Here is a 25,045-nt window from a genome sequence, read left to right as displayed (position 1 = left end):
GCATGTGGACCTGATGGAGCCCCCACTATTGTTTCTTTGGAGTATAGCCTGGGAAGTATCTAGGTGAATAATAACCAGCGACTGGTAAGATACCTTTGGCACAATTGAAAGAATCACTCTGGAATCACAAGTTATTTAAAATTAATAAAGATTAATTGTTTCACCATCAAAGAGGGGAACAAAGATATATAGGGAAAAAATGCCTTACCTTGGCTGACAGCAAACTGGGGTTGGAGAGAGGGCTCACTGCTTAGGAGTGCTGACTGATCCTGTAGGAACTGGAGAGGGGCTCACTAAGGAGTGCCGAATGATGTTGTAGAGTTCACTTCTCAGCTGCAGGGGCTGCAACACCCTCTTCTTGCCTATACTAATGTGAACAGACACATACATATATACTCAACTTAAAAATACATCTTATTGATAAAACTCTACTAAGCAACAGTCTATAGTATCTGAATGCCAGTCCCTGTGATAAAGTTCCTATCAATGAAGTCCTGCCTTAGCCCTTCTCTTGGACTCAGCTGACCACTAAACAGAGTCTTAGAAAATGGCCACCACTCTGCCAAGATACTTTTATTAAAGTTCACTTGAAACAATCCACTGTGGGGAAAGTGGTATATTTTTGATGGTGACATTTATGGGACAAAGAACTATGACTGTGTCCATGTCTCTTTGACTTCAGAGCAGTCTCCCACATGAACAAATATTGAACACACAGAATTGAGAAAGTAAACGGCTCAAACTCTATAAGCTAAGCTCTGGAGATCAAAGAGTGATTTAGGTGAATCGGTTGATACATCTGTGTTGACAAGCCATGACAAGTTATACCTATATAAGTATAGATCTGTGACACACAAAGAAAATATTATGAATTTTATGACCTATTTTAAGCACAGATTTATGTGTGTGCTTGTATATGAGTTGTTTTTCGCGCATATTATGGCTTTCCTCACATGTTAAGTTGGTTTACAATGCATTGCTCTCTTATATAACCCACAATTTTTATATTAAATAATATCACTAGTAGACAATCTTTACCCTCTTCATCCTCTACTTAATAGTTGTTATTAATAAAAAATAAAGTGTCTCTTTTTTATCTGTAATGTACTTAATGCTTAAGATAAACAGAAAACCACCTCCTCCCTTTTAATGAGGAAACTGGAGAATGTATAATTTTCATCTAGAGATCAAAAAAAGTTCTGCTTGCTATTAGCCCTAATGGATTCAGGGAGGAAGCCACACTAAGGCCAGGGAATTAGTATTTTTAAAGTCTACTTTTACAGAGAGGGAGAGGGGAAGGCAGGAGAGGGCAGAGAGGGGGAAGGGAGAGAGGAGCAATGGGAGGGAGGGAGGAAGGAGAGAAGAACAATGGGAGGGAGGGAGAAACAGGAACACGTATCCAATGTTATTTAGACCTGAAATCCCAGTATGTATAATGATTGCAACATTTCAAGAATTTTATTTGACCCCTTTTCATTCTTCTTTGTAGCCAGTTTTATAAGTGGGTTTCTGATTGTGTGATTCTTGGCAGAGTTGTGTTAACTTAATGAAACATTATTCAGCTCACTCTTTATTTTCTTTGGCTCAGAGGTTACAGTTAGAGGGGGTAGTTTTTTATGTATCAAAAGTGAAAGTTGCTTTAAGATGGCTCAAGTGTATGGGTACAGTCTCTACTGATGCATCAATTACGCAGAGACCAGGAGTTTCATGGAGATAGTGAGGAGTTTCTAAGGAAGGCTCAGGACCCCTGGTGGAGTATATACTTATGTGCCTACTCCCTCTGGGATGGGGAGGACAGAGGGTGGCATGGTTCCCAGGAGAATGCCTTGAGTAACAAGACTATACCCGCTGCATTAGTTCCCTTTTCCTCTTGATGTGACAAAATACCTGAAGAAGGCAGCTTAGGAAAGAAGGGTCAGTCCTGCTCTCAGGTTTAGCACAAGGCAGTGGCTCACTTCGCTCTCACTGACAGGAAGATGAAGATGAGGGCTGGGGCTCAGCTCATTTTATTTCTAATTCCCTCCAGATCTCAGTCCATGGGCTGGTGCAGCCCACATTTAAGGCAGGTACTCTTCCTTAGTTAAATCCCTATGGAGACACCCTTACAAGACACACCCACATGTGTGAGTCCAAGTGAATCCAAATGAATCAGGCTAACAATACAGATTAACCACCCTATCGGGTCTTGTTTTTCTATTTGACTGTGATCCCCCACTGAGATGCATTACATGATGCTATATGTCCACACACATGTGGGTTTTTTTTATGGGGAGGGGACCTGCAGGGTGTTGCTTGAAAGCTCCCAGTTGCTCACTAAAGAAGACATGACATTGCCACTGTATACTTGGCAACCCTTCCTGAAACTTCTGTGAGCACGAGAAAGAAATTCCTTCAGGGTTTGTACCAGGCCACCTGGTTTCCTTGAGTTAAACAAACTTGTCCCTTAGCCCACATATCTACATTTTAGTTAAGAGCTTGTTAGCCAGTGGAGGCACCTGCTCTACTCTGGTGGGCTGAAGAAATGTAAGTATGTGAGGACAGTGTTGTTTCAGGTACAGAGGGAAGTGAACACTCCTCAGAGCAATGGCCACTGGTGGGGTGTCAGACTTCCTCTGCCCACTCCTTCCCATTCCTCACACTTTCATCCCTGCCCACGGTTTCACAGTTCATGAGAAATAAAAGAGATTTCAAAAGATCGTTCTGCTCTGACTTTTCTTGTACTCGATCCATTTAAGGAGATATTCTCCCTAACAACATGTCCAGGGAGAGTAGGAATCTTTAAATCCAGCCCTCTTACTTTTTTCCCCTCTGTGTTTTTGATAACCTTTATAGCAAAGAAGGATTTCCTTATGTTGAGTCTTTGTGCTTTTAATTAAAACAATTTTCTCCTTTCTTCTGTGGCCCCATGATGGAGAACAGCTGGTCACCATCGCCTGACCACCCCCTTCGCCTTCTCCAAATGACTCACTCCCACTCCTTCAAACATGACTTAGATATTACTTCCATTGCTTTTATCCACCAGGGGCCTCTTTTTCTTGCATCTCCCTCCTTGAACTGTGAACCCGGTTCATGTATAAATGGGTTTTAGTCAGTTTTAGCAGCTTGGAGCCATGGGGGAAAGGAAAGTTTGCTTTGCAGGGCAGATAAATCTCCCCCGCTACATATCATTTCTTAAGTGCTCTTGTGTTACAAGAGCAAAATTCCATAATAATGATAAAGACGAGAAAGAGTGTGATCTCTTAAGAAAAACAAGCTCACTCTCAAATAAAAATATAATTAAAGGTATTCCCCCAATTATTCATCTTAACGAGCTAATTTTGATTTATATCGTCAGAGACGTGGACATCGGAACAAGGCAGACATGTTCTTTAAAAACTGCACGTTCTCGCTGCTGCCAGATAATCCATTTTCCCTGTCTGCAAAGTAACTCTTTACAACTTTTCTCAAACAGCTATCTGTGTACTTTGCCTGATACTTTACATCCTGACATATGAAGTGATTAGCAATAAGCCCATTAGTGAAGCTCTTACCCTTGGCCCTCACTAGCCTTTTGCTCTTACATTTTTTTTTTCCTGGACATTTCTATGTTTCATTTTCTGGGTCTATCGCTCTATTTCTCTGTAGCTATTTCAGGAAATAAAGTAGCATTAAAGATTGGGGGTGTTCTGCCAGTATAAGAGAAATAATTTTCTAGCTGGAGTGCCAAATCAGGTGGTGAGTTGCTTGCCCCACAAGCACGAAGACCTGGGTTTAATATCCATTGCCCACATGAAAAGATGGGTGTGTGGCACACATGTGTAATCCCAGCACTGGGAAGGTAAAGACAGGCAGATCACAGATCATTGTGGTTCACTGGCCAGTCTGCCTAGCAGAATCAGTGACTCCCATGTCCTAGTGAGATTCTTGGCTCAAGAAACAGGCGTGCACTTTCTGAAGACATTAGAAGTTGATTTCTGCTCTCCACATGCACATACATATACACATAAGTTAATGTAAATACAAACATATGTGCACACACAGCAATTTGCAATGCATTGTTGTTGTTTATCGTTGCTTTTATTTTATCTCCTCTCATCCAATACATCTGGATCATAGTTTCCCCTCCCCTCACTTCTCCCAGCCACCCCCCACCTCTCTCCTCCCTTAGATCTATTTCTCCTCTGTTTCCCTTCAAAAAATAACAGGCCTCCCAGGGATGTCAACGCAACTCTGCAGGACAAGTTACAATAAGACTAGGCACAAACCATCCTATCAAGGTTGGACAAAGCAACCCAATAATAGGAAAACGGTTGCAAGAGTAGGCAAAAGAGGCAGAACCCTCCCACTCCCACTGTTAGAAGTTCCCCAAGAACACCAAGCTACACAGCAACAACCTATATGCTGAAGGTCTACACCCATACAGACCCATGTATGAGTGAGACCCATACAGGCTCCATGAAGGCTGCATCAGTTTCTGTGAGCTGCTATGAGCACTGCTTGATTCTGTGGGCCATGTTCTGGTGTCCTCCCCATAGCTCCTACAATCCTTCCTTCCATCTTCCTTGGGGTTCCAGAGCTCCACCTGGTGTTTGGCAGTGGGTCTCTGCATTTACTTCCAACAGTTGCTGGATGAAGCCTGCTGACTAGATGACTGATCTAAAGCTAGAGCAGAATATCATTAAAAATCATTTCACTCACTTTTTTCCAGTTGTGTTTGGTTCTGTTCTAGGTCTCTGGACGATCCAGCCTCTGGTATCTGGCCCTCCAGGCTGTGCTGGGCATGGGCTCCCTCTCATGACATAGGCCTCAAGTTGAACAAGTCATTAGTCAGCGACTCCCACAGTTCTGTGCCACCATTACCTCAGTACATCTTGCAGGCAGGACGTGTTGAAGGTGGAAGGTTTTGTGACTGGTTTGGTGTCCCAGTCCCATCACTAAAAACCTTTTCTAGTTACAGAAAATGGCTGGTTCAGACTCCATATCCCTCATTACTAGGAGTCCTCCCTAGGGTCACCCCACAGGTTCCAAGTGGTTTCCACTGCACTAGGTTCCCACATTGCCTGCCCCCCGCACCCCACAAATGCCTATGGTGTAGTTTCCCTCATACAAACAGAATCTGCTTTTCTTCATTTCCTTTTTTCTGAGAAGACCTTACTGTGTCTATGATAGGATGGGGGTCAGGCAGCTAGGAAGTAGAACTCCTTAGGTATGCTTTCCTTGTTAAATATGTCATTTTAGTTTGGTGCTTTCTCCATGTCTAATTCAAAGAGAGGCTTTGAAAGGGCATGGTGAGCTAAATTGGAATGGCTGATTAATCAAGACGTCTAAGGAGTACATCTTCCATGCGGGAAATGTTCTCAGTTACCTTTGCAGCTTCAGTGTTTTATCCAGTACAAACCAAAATGTTCATTAACCATTTGTTGACATTCTAAATCAGTTGTGGTATACCCAGTTCTATGATAGGCAACTGCAATTTGCTAATCTGTATCAGCCATAAAATCATTAAGGAGATTCATAACATTGTGCTTTATGAAATAAGTTCATGTACATACATAAACACAACATACTCACGTGTGCACATGCACATATGCATACATACATGCATACATGTATGTGATGATTAGTTTTTATTGTCAATTTGGCACACTTGGGAAAAAGGAGCACCAGTTGAACAATTGGCCTCTTTTGGATTGGCCTCTGAGCATGTCTGTGGGACATGTCTTGTTTGCTAATTGATATAGGGGAGCCCAGACCACTGTGGGTGGTGCCATTCCTAGGCAGGTGGTCTTAACCTGCATAAGAAAGCTATCTGAGGCAGATAAAGAAACTTTCCTTAGGGTTGTTGCTCCAGATTCCTGCCTTGATTTCCCTCACTGATGGACCATGACCTGGATGTGTAAGATAAAACCTTTACCTCCTCAGGTTATTTTTACCTCCTCAGGTCATTGCCATAGAGAAGCAAACTAGTAAAATATAACAGTAGCGTCCTTTTTAACTATTTCTTTTTTTTTCTTTTACTTTTTTTTCTGAAATAAGGCTACACAGAGCTAATGAAGCAGATTTTGTAAACATAATAACAATTTCATTCTCTCAGCTGTATTTTATTCATACATATTATTATGTTAAATAATATCAAGAACCTCAGTGGTTAAAATGTCAAGACTCTGTTCTTTAACGTTTTCTTGGGAAAATTGCTATTTCCGTTATTTTATTGCTAACAGTGCTCTGTTGCTAGTTTGTTTTGGCATATCATACCCTTGGAGGGTTTTTTTTGTTTTTTTTTTTTTTAATGCTACAAGAGAGCTTCCTTTGGCTGAGTTGATCGTACCCACCTTGACCCAGGAATCATTTTAGAGAAAACATCTCTCCATAGTATCCAAAAAGGACTAAGGAGTTACCTTTCTCTGATAGAATTGGAGTCCAGGAAAATTTTAATTGGGGTCAAATGGCTTTCCTGTTCTTTTTTATGTCAGTTTTTATACTTCTTGGCATGCATTTAGTTGCTGCATTGATCCAGAAGATCTGTTTACACAATTTCAAATGTAAGTACTATACACAAAACACGTTGTAATCCAAGCTGAAACCTTTGGACAATTTCCCATGTGGGCTTTACTCTGGAATCACTTGCTTATCGATCTTTCAAAACAAAGTAGAGTTATCACTATTATGTTTCCATTGGCGTAGTTTTCTTTGGATTTAATTGTTCTACACCATTGAGCTTTGAAAAAGGGGATAAATTTTAAGCCTTATTGTTTTACAATGTATACATATACGTGTGATCACCTTTAAGTATGAATAATATCTAAAAATCCAGAATGAAGAAGATCAAGAGAGGGCAATATTAAGTAATAAGGAAGGGTGGAGTGGCCCAGGGTGTGTCAGACATGAAGGAGGAAAAGTATATATCTCTGAGGAGCGAAGAGTGGAAGATGGGTACAGGGAGGGAAGGATATGGAAAGGACACACTAAAGCATACTTTAATCAAAATGTCATGATGGCATCTAACACATAATATGGGGAGTTAAACAAAGATAAGTCTCATGGCCCCACAGTTGAATCAGGGGCATTTTTGTATGTTTTTAACTCTTTGTTCTTCATTGTTTGAGGATGGTCTACAGTTCTAATTTCAGATTATCATAGCAAGCAGCTTCTATTCAGATAAAACAAATGTCATATATGTTCTCTCAATTTTCAATCCTATTATACATACATATATTCATACATACATATGTATATGTATGTTGCTGTGTCATAAACATATAAACAAAGCTGTTTTTTAAGAACAGAGGAAAATAGAGGAGGGACTGAAGGGGATCTGCTCAATGTGTAGTGCATATATATGACAATATCCTATTTAGTAAAAGTTATGTGACTGAACTAGTGATTGATAAATAAACAAGAAAGCCCAGCCCACTTTTGGAGTACTAATGAGCCCTAATGGGTGGCTACAGTGTTGTCCCCAGTCCTCTGATATGATGTCCACTCATTGTGAAGTTTCTCAGCTTTTAGATAATAGTAGTGGCATTTCTATAAGAATCTGTTAGTGTTTGAGAGCATCATATGTGATTATTTTAGGAAACTAATAGTGAGAATTAGAAGAAAATTGATAGAAATGAAAATGGCTGAAGTCCATATCCTTTCCCTCAGGAGGCACTTGAGGTAGAGCTCTCTCCAACAGCTGCTGCTTACGTGGGTGGCTCAGTGGGATACACAGCAATGAACAGAGTGAAAAGGCTTTATGGCAGTGCCTGAGTACGAGCCAGGCCCTGGCATGCACTGTGGTTTGTGCCTACATGGCCCCTGCCATTTTATGTAGCTTAATGACTTTTAGCTTTGACTTTGAAGAATTGTTTTTATTTCCTTATGCAAAAGCCATAAAATTGTGGCTTTTCTCATAAAGTAAGACAATGAGTAAGGTGACACAGAGAAATATATCTATGCTTAGTTCCCATTCATGTAACTCCCCACCTCTTTGTGTGTGGGGAAAATGTTCTTTAAGTTTGCTTTCCTGTTTGACTAAATTGACTTTAGGATATATGTATGTTTTAATTTTTCAAAAGTTTGCATTTTTTCCTAATTTTAAGAACTTTTATGTATGCTTTTCCATAATACAAACTACATCTGTTTTTCTCCTCTTTCTTCAGTTCTTGATAAAGGCAGTAATTAAAAATTAACTTCAATGACAGATACTTTAAATTAATTCAATGAAAGTCAGATTTAAAAATGCAGTGTAATGAGCATAGAACAGCTTGTCTTTGCAAAGAAGTCCTGAGTTGCTTGGCCTAGGGCTGCTGGGGCAAGAGCGTATCTCATCACTGCAGGGACAATCGGTAGTATATCCACTAATTTCCAAGGCTGTAGATTAGAAGGAAGCGCGGCTTCTGCAGAGACATTTAGGGAAGCTTTCGGAGAAGCTGTTTGAGTCTGATCTTCTGAGGAAAGTTTGCAAGATTGAGTGATGGCGATGCCTTTTTGAGAAGGATCCAGCGAGAGCCAGTGCAGAAGACAGCAGGACTTTGTGCTCCAGTGTCATCAGATGCCTTCTTGGCTACATCAGATGTGGTGGGAGCTGTAGAAGCCAGCACAATATGAGCCCAGAAATACAGCAGAAATAAATGCAGATCGATTGCGTCTACTGTTTGATCCTTCCCTCATTTAATCTAGTTGAAAATTACAACTAGATTCATGGGACATTTGTTCTTCTGCCAGTGAACTACTAAGTGGATTAGGAGAGGATCTTCATGGTACCATTCCACTTTAGCCACGTGCAGGTTGTATGGCATTGATGATTGCCATACATGCCATACATTGATGTTCAAGGTCAATGGAATAAAAAAGAGGCCAGAGGACAACTTGGGGACACATAGAACAAAAGACCTCGGTTTGCTGCGACACTGTCACCTTGTCTCTGGTTGTTAAGAATTCTTCATGGCTGCCTATAACCTGTGCTCTCAGCCCTTTTGAGTGAGTGAGTAGCACATGTGTGAAGTGATAGCTGAGAGGCAAGTTTAAAACTGGAAGATTAATTTAAACTATGCTTTCAGTTTGCCTTATTTGGAAAGACAAGCAAAATGTAGGATGAAATGGTATCGCTGTGCCTTTTAAGAAATACTGAACACCAAGTCAGCCAGCTAAAATCCACATTCTTGTTTGTTTCTTTATTTTTATTTTTTTTTAAAGAAAACAAGCTATCCTTTTTTATTATACATATCAATCCAAGTTCCCACTCCCTCCCCTCCTCCCTTTTCTCCACCTACCCTCCCATCCCACCCCCATCCAATCCTCAGAGAGGGTAAGGCACATTGCTTTGGGGAAGGCCCAAGGCACTCCCCACTATATATTGGCTGAACAAGGTATCATCCAAAGAGACTAGGTTCCCAAAAAGCCAGTACAAGCAGGGATAAATCCTGGTGCCACTACCAGTGACTCCTCAGTCTGCCCCAGCCATGCAACTGTCAACCACATTCAGTTTGGTCCTATGCTGGTTCCTTCCCAGTCCGGCTGGAGTTGGTGAGCTTCTATTTGCTCAGGTAGACTGTTTCACTGTGTGAACCCATCATGGTCTTGATCCCTTTGCTCATATTCTGACTTGTCCCACTCTTCAACTGGACTTTGGGAACTCAATCCAATGCCCCCATGTGGGTCTTTGCCTCTGTTTCATCCAGTTGCTGGATGAAGGTTCTAGGTACATCCTTGTTTTTGTTTTCTGATTCTCAGTGTGTTCATCTATTTCATCTATGAGAAGGATAAGCTATCTTTTTCAAAATTTTATGGATTTTTAATATGCAAAGACCTGTCATTAATTCTTTGATCATACTGACATAGTTTAATAGTAAAGAAAAATCCCAGCTCTCATTCTATCTTAAATGTCAACAGGATATCAGGTTCTAAGCTACATGTCAAGGTTTGATGTTTATTGGATAAAACGTTTGTCCCCATTGTTGGATTTCCTGGCCCCTGTTGTAATTTCACTCCCAGGGAATTTCCTCTGACCTCTCTCCAACATTAATTTATCTTCAGGTTCCATTTCAGAAATCAAGCTCCACCTCTTAGATGAATACTCAGACCTCCAATTATTTATTTATTACATCTATTCTAAGACAGCTGCAAAATAAGTAGAAAAAGGAAAAAGCCTTGTGTGTTTTCAGAATATGAGTCTGCATAACCGGTTTCCTCGGTGGATGGGGCTCTTTCCATTCTGCTAACCTCCTGTTATATGTTTGGCAAAAGAACAAAGACATTAACTCAGATGTTCATAGTAAACTTTAGGTTGACATTTGTTGGGACTTTAAACTGATGCATGTTCGTCATTTGCCACCACTTGGGATCTAGGTTTACATCTATACCCAATACCAAGGCACAATCATTTATAGATTTTATTGTTGAATGCACTTCCTTTCCCCTTAATAGTGTATTTTTTATCCGAAGCAAATATTTAGAGAAAACCATTTTGACCCTGGGAATCCTGTCAAGATCAATGGGAGATATGAACGGGCTGTAGCTGAAACAGGGTTATTGGTGGTGCTGCATTGCATTTTGAAGGAAGGGGAAGGAAAAGGCTAGTAGTGTGGGCTCAGGGAAGGTCCAGTTTGAGAATGCATGTCATGATATTTATAGGGCTCAACTTCCCCCCCTGCAACACAACCTCTTTCATTTTGGGGCTCTGCACTGAACATCCTCTTGTAAATGGCTATGAACAACTGCAAATACATACAGGACAATAGCAGAGCTGAGACATACTCGTTGACCCTAAAGTAGATTTCCTGATATTGGGGGCATCCTAGGTCAGAGGGCAAGACGGAGGATGCCAACAGCCACAGCTGCTCTCTTCCGGAAGGACACACGGGTGCACTCTGCTCTCACAGCACTTAGATAATGGAAATGACACGAAAGTTTAGGGGCATTCAGTCAGAACTTGTTATTGTTTGATCCCTCTGCATTAAAGTTTACATCTGGAAGACTGACGATTCTGGGCCAGCGAGATGGTTCACCAGTAAAGACGTGTATTAGCAAGTCTGAGGTCCTGGGTTGGATCCACCCATCTGGTAGGCGAGAACTGACTCTTGCTAGTTATCCTGTGACCTCCACACAAAGACTGTGAAGCGCTTGCAGTCATATACATATAGACAGAGTAAAACAAGAAAGATTTTATAGTTTTTTTTCGAAAGACTTATTAGTAAAAGTATTTCCTAAACAAATTGATAGTAAATTTGAATTTATATGTTCATTGCACTAAAGTAATTTTACTTATTCTGTGAGGTTCTCATTACCTGCATTTGGTTCCCCATTAATCCAGTCAGTAAATTTTCAGTTTCCTGAGTGGAGACGGCACCCAGAATGTTGAAGCCATAAAGCATATTTGCTAATGCCTACTTTATTTTTAGCTGGACTTTTATTATGTCTATGGCAGTTAGTTGGTCCAACTAGAATGACACATCCTGTCTGCCACCTCCTTCATTGGCCACCCATTGTAGAGGCTTCAGAATATTAAGAGCAGCATCTGTATGGATCTGTCTTTTAGCTGTGATCTGATAGGTATTTATTGGTAAAGAAGTTTTGGTGAAGTGCCAGCAACCATACCAGTACAGTAGTCATTTCAAGGAAAGCAGCCTGGTACCCGGTGTTTACTCAGGATGTGTTTTAATGGAGTCTTTACTAGAACATCCAGTCTGCCTTCGTGAAAACTGTCTTACTGTATCAAGTAAAATAAAGTCTGATCTGTAATTTAAAGACTTCTGTCTCTATATGTACATCCAAATCGTTTTAAAAGATTTTATTTTTATCTCTCTCTCTCTCTCTCTCTCTCTCTCTCTCTCTCTCTCTCTCTCTCTCTCTCTCATGTGTGAATGTATGTGAGCACTTGCCTGAAGAGTTCAAAAAGGGCCATCAGACCCCATAGAATTGGGATTATTCACAGTTGTGCTCCAACCCACACAGGTACTGGGAACCAAGCCTGTGTGCTGTAGAAGAATTTTTAAAAGCCCTTTTAACCCTGAACCACCTTTCCAGAAGCAGATACCAAAATGTGTTTGCTATAGTGCTTCCCGGATAAGGTACTCCCCCACTCAGTAGCCTAATCCTCTAAGCCCGATTAACTTTCCACTTAGTACATCCAATATCAAGCAGCTAAATTATAATTCTTACAATGTGGGATTTTCTGCATCAGTACTTTGCTTTGGGAGGCAGGACTTTTGGTATCAAGCAGTCAGCAATGGGACTGGTCTAGCCTGGGATCCCAGGTATGACCTCACGGGACTGGTCTAGACTGGGGTCTCAGGTATGAGCTCACTTCTGTAACAGCAGATGCCTTTCTTTGCTTTTCTGAGCTCTGGTTTTCTCTCTGCCCTATATGGAAATGACACATTTTTCTTATAACAAACAAACTCTAAAAACTAACTGAGCTTCCATATGAAAAGTTTCTCAAAATGTAATTAACAGTAATTAACATATTTTGCTAAGTATGTTCATTTTGGCTTCCTAATTACTTTCTGTATTAAAACAAAACTCAATTAACTCTGGTTTCAGCAAAACTTTTTAATTAATTACATGCTCAATTCTAGGTAGGATATGCTAGTCTTTGAAAAGCAAATCTTACGTAAAGAGTGTATCCATTTTGGACTACAATAACTATTTTTCCTCTTACCGAGGGTATGTGCTGTTTATTGTTAACTAAACAGTCTTTATTCTATAGTTTTCTTAAAAAGTCTGTACCACACCTCCTCCCCCAAGTTGCCATCGCTTGGAAAATAATCTTGACTTTTCTTTTACCCGGTGCCCTTAAAAAGCCTTGTTTTGAGCTTTGACAATATGTTCTCGAGTTATTTTATTCCCTGCAACTTCCTCTTGCCTCCTGCCTTTGACATATGCCTCTATTCTGCCACCTACCCTACCACTTTCCCACTTTGATTCTGCTAATCTCTCCCCTTCCTCTCGTCCATGGATAGTGGGGTCCTGCCCTGGGCTCCTGCCCAGACCCTCTCACGTGGAGGACGGCTGAAGGAAGAGTTCCTAAGCAAATAGTTTACAGAGCAGTGGGCCCTGTATGTCCCATGATCACCCACTTCAGAAGGACACCAGTTGCCAATAGCAGTGTTCAGAGAGAAAATTCCACATGTGGGATAGGCCAAGTGAAGGCCTGAACCTAACAAAGATGGGCAGAACTCATTTGTTATCTGCAGAGGGTAAATTGAATTCATAGTAAGCATCATAGATCTTATCCCATAGGAAGAGAAGAACAGCCTGGGCCACCATGGATTCTCCAGGGGGTAGCTATTGGGCAGAAGAATGAGAGTTTTAATCTGTAGACCTGAGTTTGTTGAAAACAACTTCTCTCACTGAGATGTTTCCAATGTAGGATCTGTGTATGAAGACAGACGTAGGACGCATTGACCCCCACATTGTAAGGCAGGTATGTGACTGTGTGTATGTCATGACACAGACACAATTGCCAGTGGGAACCAAAGCCCGGCCGCCTAAACAGTTAAGTGGAACTGTGGCCACCGTTACTAAACGATCCCTTCTATTTGAATCCAGATTCGTCTCCTCGTACTGTGCTATTTTGCTGTATTTTAAGTATCCATTTTCAACTAGAGAAAGCTCCAAGTGAGTTAATTACAGTGGGTGTAAAAAAAGGAATTCAAATTAGTAATATCATTATCTCTCTCTGCTTCTAGTGTGTACGAAGCAGGTAACGGATGAAGTATCTTCCACTCGAGACTGCAGCCTTACGAACACGGCGGTGCAGAGCAAGCTGGTGTCTTCCTTCCAGCAGCACACCAAAAAGGCTCTGAAACAGGTAAGAGGCCATCTTCTGTGTGTAGCCCTTCAGTTCTGCCCACAGAAGGTTATGGTTGTGACGCAGACAAAATAAGGTAACTAGGAACCTAAAATCAGGAAGTAACAGAAGTTCTCTGGATTTGGATGTTTCTGTAATATTCTATAATATTAAATCTAATAATCTTACTGTATATTAAAAAATTAGGTGAGGATTTGACTAAGAACTCTGATATAAAACAGAATAGAAAATGATTTTTGGAGTCATGTAAGAACGTGTGTGTGTGTGTGTGTGTGTGTGTGTGTGTGTGTGTGTGTGATTTATAGTAAATCTACTTGGGTTCATAATTGTGTTATATAAATTGGAAATTATATTTGTTTATGATCATCCTGTTTAGCTAGCCATTGCCACAGTAAGGGGTATTATTTGATACTGGGTGGAGTCTCATCTGTTTATCCCTGACCTTGGTGGCCTTGACCCGTACGGCCTATGCTTTGATGGTGGTCAAGGTAGTCACTGTGATAGTGGTTTCTGGACACTCACACAGCCTGCTTTAAATCACTTTTGTTCTGGGAATCTGGGAAACCCAGTTTCCTCTCTGAATCACTTATGTCCCATCAAATCTGGGAGCAGTGAGAGTACTTTTCACATAGATTGAGCTGAGGAATAGTCAAGATGTTGTGTAGGAAGCTGTGATGGAGCTTGGTTGTCCCATGATCCCCACTGGGTGAGTGTCAGCTTCAGTCCCACATCATCAAATGCTTAACTGTGAGAAAAAAGAAAGGTACCATGCTTAGATACGCTGTGCAGTAGTGGTTACACTGAGTGTGCGAGCCATGGCTAGATAGGCTGTGCAGTAGTGGTTACACTGAGTATGTAAGCTTCATCCTGCTCTCCTGCCCACCAGTGTTTAGTGCACTCCTCCTGCAGTTCCACCAACTCAGGAACAGAGTTCCGGTTCCTGTAATGTGTGTATAACTAGGAAAAGAGAAACTGTGTTTTCCAAAACCAACAGACAGGTTTTCCTTAATGCTCTTGAAGCGTCTTCCTCCTTTTTCTTATCTTCCTGTCCTCCCCAGCGTGGTTGATTTTGTTGTTGTTGTTAAGATGAAAATGAAATTTGAAATGAAATGTATACCCTGGCAATGCTGAAACATGCATGGGTAGCTCGTATATGACAGGTTCTGTTGAACTTGAACTTGTCCATATTGGGTTTCATGGTCTACGTTGATAAGGAAAACTGACCAGGTCTCTTCCTCAAGAGGGCACCAGATCTCAGAGATGGCTGTGAGTCACCATGTGGTTGCTGGGAACTGAATTCAGGACCTTTGAAAAGAGCAGGCAGAGCTCCTAACTCTCTCCCTATTTATACTGGGCTAGTCTTTAGCTCTCAGCAGCCCCACTTCTCCTGCTGATATGCCACATGGGGCTTACCATACCAGCTAATATTTACTTGAGATGCTTCTACTACCTTCTCTGCCTCAAAGAAGGAAATACAGGAAGAAATAAAAAAACTGAGCATTTTAATATTGAGTTATGTTGCTTTTCTATTCTGTATTAATTATTGAAATTGTGGTCCTTCCATCCATATTTAAGGTTCTGATAGTATTTTTCCTTCAGACAGATAATCTTCTTGGGGTAACTTGTTGTTCATATCATGAATTCTGTGAGACATTTTTCAGATGCTGCAGAGCAAAACTGTGATCAGCATTGATACTCCTTTTTAATTTGTGAAATAAAGGCTAGAGTAGGTAGGCAAGCCCAAGCAAATGCCCATTCAAGCAGCAAATAGGAAATAGAATGTAGGCAATAAAATACTAAACAGCACAAAACAAAGAGTGCAAAATTGGACACTTGTGGCTGTGGCATTTAAGAAACACAAATTGGATCATAAATGAAACGCATGAATCCAAAGTGGTCTGGAGGATGTGCACACTGTGAGTCCTGCTGGGCATGAGTGGGAAGAGAACAAATCATCCCTTTGTAATGTTTGGTGTCATTTTTCCTCACTTCCATTGTTTCAGCTTCATGTCATTTGAATTTTTATAGTTATTGATGTTGTATGTTGTTGTTGCTGGTTACTCTTTCCTTCTGTTTTTTCTTTCCCTTTTTTGTAGTAGATTATGTCTTCATGAGAAGCACAACTTGCTTATAGTTTAAACTTTGTCTTTAGAAGTGTGTTATGAGTTTCTCAATTATTGGAAAGAGTTGTTTATCCCTATCTTAGAATGTCTATCTTATAATCAAGTAGCAAATTAGCAACCAAATAGCTGTGGCTCAATATAGGTCAGATATGCTAATGTTCCATTAATAACTAATTTGTATTATAAATAACATTTGAAAGAAAAACTCCCTGGGTAGACTTTTTCTGAGATCTCTGTAATTGCTGAATGCCTTAAAATGGCATTTAAAACTTGACTGAACTTGCAGCACTTACATTGTTTAACCCCAGACAATATGTGCCTTTCATTTACTTTGGACAGTTGAAAGATTATAGAATTTTTATCGATGTCTACAGTGTAAACATGTACGTATGTGTCTGAACATAATTCCATGTGTGTGAATATATGATCCATGTGTTTGTATACAGTCACAAATCATAACCATTGCATGGAAGACAGTTAAATCACTTTAGTGATGATTGCGTTAACTGCTATTTACATTATTACTTACCCTTTGAAGTATGCAAACAGTTTTAAGCCCATTTTTATTTTTCTGTGTTGCTGTTGTCTAAGAGATGGTCTCATGTAGCCCAAACTGGTCTTGAACTTAGCATGTACCTGAGGATGCCCTTGAATTCCCCATTCTCCCACTTCCATGTCCTACGTGTATCACCATCCCCAGCCATATACCTGCTTTTCAGATAAACCGAGGTCCAGAGAAGTAACCTAAGTTTTTCAAGACCATCACGTCTATAACTCTCCGAGACAATATTTGAATCTAAAATTGCAGTTTCAAATTCTATCCTCACCATCAATACCTCCTATCAACATATGGTGTGTCATTGGGCAAATTCTGGTTTTGAAATTACCTATGGAAATATCCATACTTAAGTTTCTGTATTGCATCAGAAGATCAGCACAGTGGGGTCACTAGAAATAGCATTTCCTCAAACAAACTGACCTGTGTATGATGTCTACCCGCACATAGTGATGTCCCGCACTCGGCTACATTAAACACTACAAATTTATGAAAAATACATTCTCATTCTTACCCTCCCATGGTTAAACATCTTTGAAGCTCCAGTTAGATTTTTTTTTCTCGAGCTTTATGAGAAACCCAGGTGCCAGGGGACTTCCTCCATCAGCACACATATGCACCAATGAACAGTCTGAATCCTCAGAGGACCCCGGCTTCATTATAATGTCATTTGCATTATGATTTAGGTCTTCTCGCAGGCTTTTCGAAAGGATAATGGGATAAAATGCCCTAAAATAGAGAATCTGATCTACCATAACTGAGGAGAGAAGATCACCTTATCCCCATGAATGTCAGCCCACTTCATAAATATTTATACAAACTTAACAAAAAGTCCCACACTAGAGAACCCAATGTGTTGCTAGTGCCCTTTTGGGTCAGCATGCTCAGTATATGAGCTCTTTGGGTATTTGAGTGCACTTTGCTTTGCTTAATAAGCCTCTTCTTAAGGTGTGTGTGTGTGCTGTGACTCAATAGATCTGTGATGCAAAGAAGTAGGTGAAAACAAATTCCTACAAGCTCAGGAGGCTTTGCATCACAAATGTATAAATCACAATGTCCCAGGTCTAATCTCCTCACTGTTTGATACAGGATGCCATTTTAACAAGCAGGTTCTCTGACCTCAAACTGCTGATCACAATGTAATTGTAGGCTGGACCGTATAGAAGCTGGAGAGCCTTGGCTATTGCATAGCCTAGTTTCATTGTTCCAAAATATCTAAATTCCTTTTACCTTCAAATTATCATGGGGTTAGTGAATGCGATGGACCTTATTGCATGGATACCATTTTATTCCCCTACAGTTTTGTTGTTATTACCACGTGGAAGCATTCTCAGAGTTCTCCACTATGCCCTGGTTTCCTGTTTCCGCTCTGCTGTGGTATTTAGTTTGTAAGATTCTTAGACACTGTGAAATGATTAGATATCTGATCTTTTAAAGAAGCGAAGCAAGATTGTATTTTGGAATCTTAACCAGCAAAAGACATGATAGGACGAATGAGAAGAGGGTGCACTGTGTTCTGGCAATGGTGTGGTAATGACAGTCACAATGTGGTGCCTCTGTTAATCTGACTTCCCTCGCTTTCTTAGGATGGTAGAAGCTGCAGATCCTTCATCCTTGTGCCATGGCAGAGCAGATACAGTGCTGCTATTTTGCTGTGTTGTGGTGGCAGCAGTGGTTTGCTCGCACCAGACAGTGCTTGCTGTTGTGCCTAGCACAGACAGCGGTTTCCATGTGTGCATTTCTAGTTACTTTCGTGTTAGCGTTCATTGCCTGTGATAGTTTCAGATTTTCAATAAAGGGCTTACTGCATTCTGCACATTCTTAAGTTACATTGTTGGTGTTGTTTTCCTATTAGAATACAGTGAACATTCATTGTTTACAGTGCCAAGTCAACACCACAGCTTCTGCTATTCAGCTTTATTTCATTTACCCCCATTAGAGTAGACATGACAGTGGTTTTCTGTCTTTCTTTTTTCTTTCTTTCTATTTCCTTTTCTTTCATCTTTCTTTTTTTTTCTGGAGTATTATCTAGAAATCTTTATATCTAAAATGAAATGTTTATCTAAAAGTTTTTTTTCTGTTGTTTTCTAAAAAAAATCACTATATTTCTGTAAAGAAAGTATATTCAGCTGGCAGTTTCCCTTCCCTTTCACAGAAAGACACAACTAACTTGAAGTGAGTGCTGAGTTATTTTTACTGTGTTCAGAGGCACTTTTAATTAATTTTATATTTATATGCATGGCTGTTTTCCCCACATTGTATGTGCTCTAGTCGTATGCCTGGCACCTCTGAAGTTCAACAGAAGGCATAAGATACCCTGCAATTGGAGTTACAGATGGCTGTGAGCCACCATGTGGAGCCTGGGAATTGAACCTGGGTTTCCTGAAAGAGTAGCAAGTGGTCTTAACCAGTGATTCATTTCTGTGGCCTGAGAGCTCATATCCTGAACCAAAAGCGTGAAGCAGAGAAAGTCACCTAGACACACTGTGAGGTTTCCAGTAACACAATTCCCCAAACACGGTTGCACCATTGAAGCCTCCCCAAATGTTGTCACCAGATGTTGACCATGTGTTCAGATGTCCACTAGAGTCAGTTCTCATTCAAACCTCTGCTCCTCCTATCATGGACACTGGTAAATGTACAACTTTGTATGGGTGACCATTTCAGAGTTCCTCTACTCCCCATCTGCTTATTAATTTAGATCTTAGCTTTGCTTTCTTCTGGGTTTAAAATGATTGGATGTAGAGTTGTTCAATCCAACAGTCTATTTGCATTTCAGAATAGAGGTTAGCCTGACAATTAAAGGTACCTCAGTGGCATTGTACTCCTAAAGTGAATATGACTAATGTGGAAAACCAAGTAGCTAATTCTAAGGTCAGAGTCAGTGTAGGTGAATAATGAGGGCCACCACTAGAGAATAAAACAGCGCCCCCAAGATGTCACAATGGAAAAACATTTTCTCTCTTTTAGGGAACACTTGTATCCACCCCCCATGGGTATCAAAACAGGTTTTCCTTACCGCTTTTTTTTTTTAAATCTGTCACATAGATGTATTTTTAAGTTAAGAAAAATCCATTCTAAGGAAAATATTCTATTATATCTTTATGCTAGGACTCTTCATATATATGTATATATATACACACACATGTACATAAAACACACATACAGATTGTGTGTGTGTGTGTGTGTGTGTGTGTGTGTGTGTGTGTGTGTGTGTGTGTATCAAATACTCTAAGGGACAGGTACTATGAAAAAAGCACTCCTAATTTGAAAGAGAGCGAGTAAGAACTAAGAACCCAGAGGAGTCAGTGGGAGGAGTCTGGATGTATTTAACTGTCCTTGATATAAAGGCAAGTTCATGGTGGTACTTAGTAGATAGCACATATTATGATCTGTAGTTACATTTTTTTTAAAAAGAAAACCACATTATTCATAAACATGAAAACAGACCTAAAAAATTAGATTTGAGTCAGATGTGGTAAGTGGGGTGGGGGGATTGCAGGTCTGAGGTCAGACTGGGAAATGTGGTCACACATTGTATCAAAAAAAAATACAAAAGGCTGAAATGTAGCTTCATTGTTAGAGTACTTACATAGAGTGTGCAAGACCCTGGGTTTAATCCCATTACTAATAGAAATAAGCAAACAAGGATTAGATGTGCTGAAGCAGCTGCTGGCCCTCTAAGGGGGTGTATGGGCACTTGCTAACCTCAGTGTCTCTCCTGCTCTCCTCTGTTCTCCCCAAACCACCAGTGCTCAGTGTCTCCCCTGCTCTCCTCTGTCCTCCCCACACTGCCAGTGCTCAGTGTCTCCCCCATTCTCTTCTGTCCTCTCCAAACCACCAGTGCTCAATGTCTCCCCTGCTCTCCTGTGTCCTCCCCACACCACCAGTGCTCAGCGTCTCTCCTGCTCTCCTCTGTCCTCCCCACACCACCAGTGCTCAGTGTCTCCCCTGCTCTCCTCTATCCTCCCCACACTGCCAGTGCTCAGTGTCTCCCCCATTCTCTTCTGTCCTCCCCAAACCACCAGTGCTCAGTGTCTCCCCTGCTCTCCTCTGTCCTCCCCAAACCACCAGTGCTCAGTGTCTCTCCCTGCTCTCCTCTGTCCTCCCCAAACCACCAGTGCTCAGTGTCTCCCCCTGCTCTCCTCTGTCCTCCCCACACCGCCAGTGCTCAGTGTCTCCCCCTGATCTCCTCTGTCCTCCCCACACCGCCAGTGCTCAGCGTCTCCCTCCACCAAAGGCCCAAGTACCTAGTAGGCAGAAGCGTGTCTAAATTCCTAAGAGATATCTGGGCTATCTGATGGCTCTCAATGAAAACAGCATTGTTTTTCCTTCTGTTAATGTTATGTTGTGTGTGTAGGGAGCCCAGTATTCCTCATTATGTTGCATGTTGTATGTGTTGTCCTGGAAAGAGTTGAACAGGACAGTTGGAGTCTAAAGAGATGCATTGTAGTGTGTGACATCAGGACCCCCCTTTACAACCGGATGCCATAGAAAACAGACACAATCCCTTCAATCTCTTTTTTGTTGTCTACACTCTGGGTGCTGTTTGAAATTTAAAATAATGTGTGTTGTATAGTGTGTGTGTGTGTGTGTGTGTGTGTGTGTGTGTTTCCAGGGTCATGTGCCTATGTGCATACATATTAAGGTCAGAGGAGGATGCTAGGTGTCTTCCTCTATTGCTATCTGCTTTATTCTGTATCACACAATAATGATGTGTGGCTGTGTATGGCTTTTACATGGGTGTTTGAGGATTCAAACTCAGGACTTTACCCTTGCATAATAAGTACTCCTAGTCACTGAGCCATTTCTCCAGCATCAGTACTTATTTTGTAAGGGCATAGCAAAAAACTATGTATGCTTCTCATGAACTTAAAACTATTTTGTTTTTTATGATATGGATGTACTTTGTGTTATCTAGAGTACTGAGTGAGGCATTTCATCATTTTTTTAAAATATTGTTTTGGGAGGTATTGTTTAAGCTTCCATGTTTATGAAATGTCATTTGAATAAACACCATGTTAGCATTTCTTTATCCCACCTGACAGTAATTCACAGTACCCATAGCTTTTTTTCTTGCATTCCGTCTGCCCTGGTTTCTATCCAGTTAAATCTTTGGTTGTAGAATCCACTCAGCTCTAGAAACTAAAAGTGTAAGTTTTTCTATGTTTTTATTATTACTGATCACAGATTGTAAAAGAAACATAGCATCTTTGACGTTCTGTACAGAGATCTAGGCAATTAGTTAGTTGATTTTTTTAAAATAGTTAATCAACACTTTCCATAATATAATCCCCTATAGTCACATGCACACACAGAGAGGATATTTTTAGAAGGTTAATATTCCTCCAGGAGAACTTGAAATTGATACCTGGACTCATAGAGATTCATTGCTATATTTACTGACTGCCATTATTCTCTTATGGAGATTGCCTCCGTGGGTGAAAAAGACTTCAATTGTAATTGGAAGCACTGATTTTCCTAATTCTTTTGTATTGTTAGGTTAATGTCTATAGAGTGCTTTGTGTGCTTATATAAAGGACAAGAAAGATTTATGCAAGTATGTTATGCAATTTATGTCCAGTTATATCCACAGCTTGAAGAGTAAATCCTTAAATACTTTATAGCACATGTGGCCTCATTAAATCTATTATTATGGTATAATATGAATCTTTGTATCTCAGGTTCTTCACCAGTGCCTGGGATGTCACAAAAACTATAAATATAAGAATCCTAGGGGGTTATCTTTAGTAAATATATCATTTATAATAAATTCTCCAACTCTTCCTTCTGTCATGTGTCTTTAAATCTTATCTGAATTTGCCTCTAAGTATTGTTTAATTTTTCATTTTTTTAAGTATGTGATTGCTTAATCTTATGGTCAACAAGTCAAACATACATCTCATACTCTGTGTAAATAAGATCACATTATTTTTGACAGCCAGGAATATATAGTAGTCAAGGCAGTATTTCAGGAGATTATAACAACTCTGTCAAAGTACATTAATCATTTAACTGAGACATTGTAAAATTAGTAGAAATTGCACAGAAACCAGGAATAAAAAGATTTGAGACCAGTTCGTGGCCAGCCTTTTAACCTTTTGAGGAATTTCAAGATTCCTACGGCTTCAGGTTTTAATGGCTTTTCCTGTTTGGCGTGCTTAAAACCCTTTTTATTACAGGTAATTTTCTGCATAAAGCGATCTGCTAGATAAAGCTGTATTTCAAAACTTTTAAATGCCTTTTATTATATTACCATCACCATGGTGGATTCATTTATGAATCACAAAGCTTTCCCATTTTGAAGAGACTTATTCTCCTATCTATTTTTTTTCTTGGATTTGCCCAAACCCCGTCATGTTCGTGTTCTGAAGGTTAATGCCAAAGTCAAGCAGACAGAAGCCAAGGGCTGCAAGCTTTCCAAGATTAGGACTGATTCCCTTCACAGAAATAAATGATTCCTGCCATGTTCGCTGATTTTGTGCAGCGCTCCCCACGGCTGAGTGAATGCATCAATACAGTAGTCCTTACATGCCGTACATACTGATGACACCCGGTGTTAACTGATTGACTGAGCAGCGCTGGAGACGAAGCACCTGCAGTAGACGTGCAGACACATATATTTTTATCCTGGTTTCGAAACATTTATTTTACGTTTATTTTACTTGGGAGCCCTAGTATCAAGTTCTGTCAGCTTTCAAGCCACACTTCTAAGGTAGAATAAACCATTTCGTGGTGTTTTGTTATCAGAATTAGACCGGAAATGGCCTCAGGCTTAAACTCCTTTGCCAAAGCTCAATTTTCTGCTTTGGAGGGAAAATGGACAAAGGTGATTCCTAAGGATTCTGACAAGTCAGGGGCTCTGTGGCACTGAAGACAGTCATGAGCAAGTGGATCATGTAATTCAATAACCAGAAATCACTGTGGATACATTTTTATGCTATATTTTATTATCGTGTTTTATAGGCTTTGAGGCAGCAGCAGAAAAGAAGAAATGGAGTCTCAATGATGGTGAACAAGACTGTTCCTCGTGTTGTTTTGACACCATTAAAGGTGTCTGATGAGCAGTCGGATTCGCCTTCAGGTAAAGAGCTAAAATATCGTATGCTTGACCAGTTCCTCCCGGGAGACTTCCTGACGGAGAGAGATGGCTTGTTTTTTGTTTTTTTTGTTTTGTTTTGTTTTGTTTTGTTTTTCTTTTGAAATTGAAAAGATACTTTCATGTAAGGGTCAGTTTTATACATATATCTATAACATATATCTGTGTTATAAATGTGTACATATTTGACTCTCTCATTGATTTAAAAATGTGGAACATTTCCCAATTGTGGTGTCTGAAAACCACCAGCCTATTTGTCACCAAATGACTTAATTTGCTAATGTCGGTAGGTGTGAGCAAGTGGGTCCTGATGCTGGTGGGTTTGCTGTGCTTCCATTAGCTTCCTCTTGAATGTTGAGCTTGAGTTCTGGACCACATGCTGGCGCGCAACACCATGGAAAGGAGTTTTTCTCGGAGTGTGAATTTGTTTCTCATGCTTGCCGCAGAGCCTAGGAGCCTTCATGAGTTTCTGCGTTCTTGCAGCATCCTTTTCACCCCCATGAAGCCCTGACCCGTGCCTCTCATTTGTCTCTGAGGCTTTATCAGCTGTGAACGCTTGCATCCATTATGGACTAACGTTTGCGATTTCTGTTCCTGCTTCAGCATAGAGCTGTTGATTAGGGTCTGCTTCTTCCTTTTCTTCCACTTCCTTCTTTCTTCATTCTCCTCTCTGTCTGATATCACCTCTAAATGACATCAGAGTGTTGAAGCTTATTTGAGTATTTTTACAAATATCTGACTCTTTTGTTTAAAAGCTATTTGATCAGTGAGTGTATGTCAAATGCTGCTATTAGGCCATCTGCTCCTGCTTTTTGTCCAGGCTGATTGATTGATTGGCCTATTCTCTTTCTATCCAATAGGGGAATCAGATTGTAGCTAAGGTAGTATATTAACTCAGGAAAAGAAAAAGGAGATTATATCTGTGGTTCTTAAAACAATTTTAGATGCTTCTTGTCAAGGACATGGAGAGAAAGATAATGGCATAATAACTATTTCCTTTTTTAGGATCGGAGTCTAAAAATGGGGAAGCAGACAGTTCAGATAAAGAAATGAAACATGGGCAAAAATCTCCTACTGGAAAACAAACAAGCCAGCACTTAAAACGCTTAAAGAAGTCTGGTTTAGGTGAGTACCAGTTCACATTTTAGAGATGTGTGTTTGTAAAAAAAAAAAAGAAAAAAAAGTAGAACTTTTTTTAGTTGTTAAACAGGAAACTGAAAATATCATTCATTCATTTAAACCAAAAAATATGCTAAAGTGGGAAGTATTGTAGTTTCAGTTGAGTCTCAGGCTTGTAGCAAAATGTGATGTTATTGGATAAAGCAGAGGATAAAGATAGCAAAATTAATGTGAAATGTGTATTCAAGTAATTACCTGTGTAGTCTGGATTTTCTCTAGTGTGCAGTGTTGTATTGTGGCCTCCTTTTATTAGGCTATTCTAGACTGAGAAAAAGGAGGCTCTTCAGAAGGATGCATTGAATTGAAGGATGTGT

At 40.3% G+C, this 25,045-nt stretch overlaps 1 protein-coding gene across 1 annotated transcript in view; it reads left to right on the top strand.

Moving 5' to 3' along the window:
- The window catches only part of Asxl3 (ASXL transcriptional regulator 3), a 106,987-nt gene that overhangs the window by 5,568 nt on the left and 76,374 nt on the right, over nt 1–25,045 (top strand). Inside the window, exons 3-5 of the mRNA XM_048442660.3 lie at nt 13,653–13,774; nt 23,420–23,537; nt 24,558–24,677. Of these exons, the coding sequence (XP_048298617.3) occupies nt 13,653–13,774; nt 23,420–23,537; nt 24,558–24,677 (360 nt within the window). The remainder of the gene's footprint in view (nt 1–13,652; nt 13,775–23,419; nt 23,538–24,557; nt 24,678–25,045) is intronic.

Source organism: Myodes glareolus, chromosome 13 (assembly GCF_982192425.1).
Source record: "Myodes glareolus chromosome 13, mMyoGla1.1, whole genome shotgun sequence".
In the NCBI taxonomy this organism is placed as follows: Eukaryota; Metazoa; Chordata; class Mammalia; order Rodentia; family Cricetidae; genus Myodes; species Myodes glareolus.
Note: the sequence above shows the minus strand (reverse complement) of the source record. Positions and strands in the feature narration are given on the sequence as shown.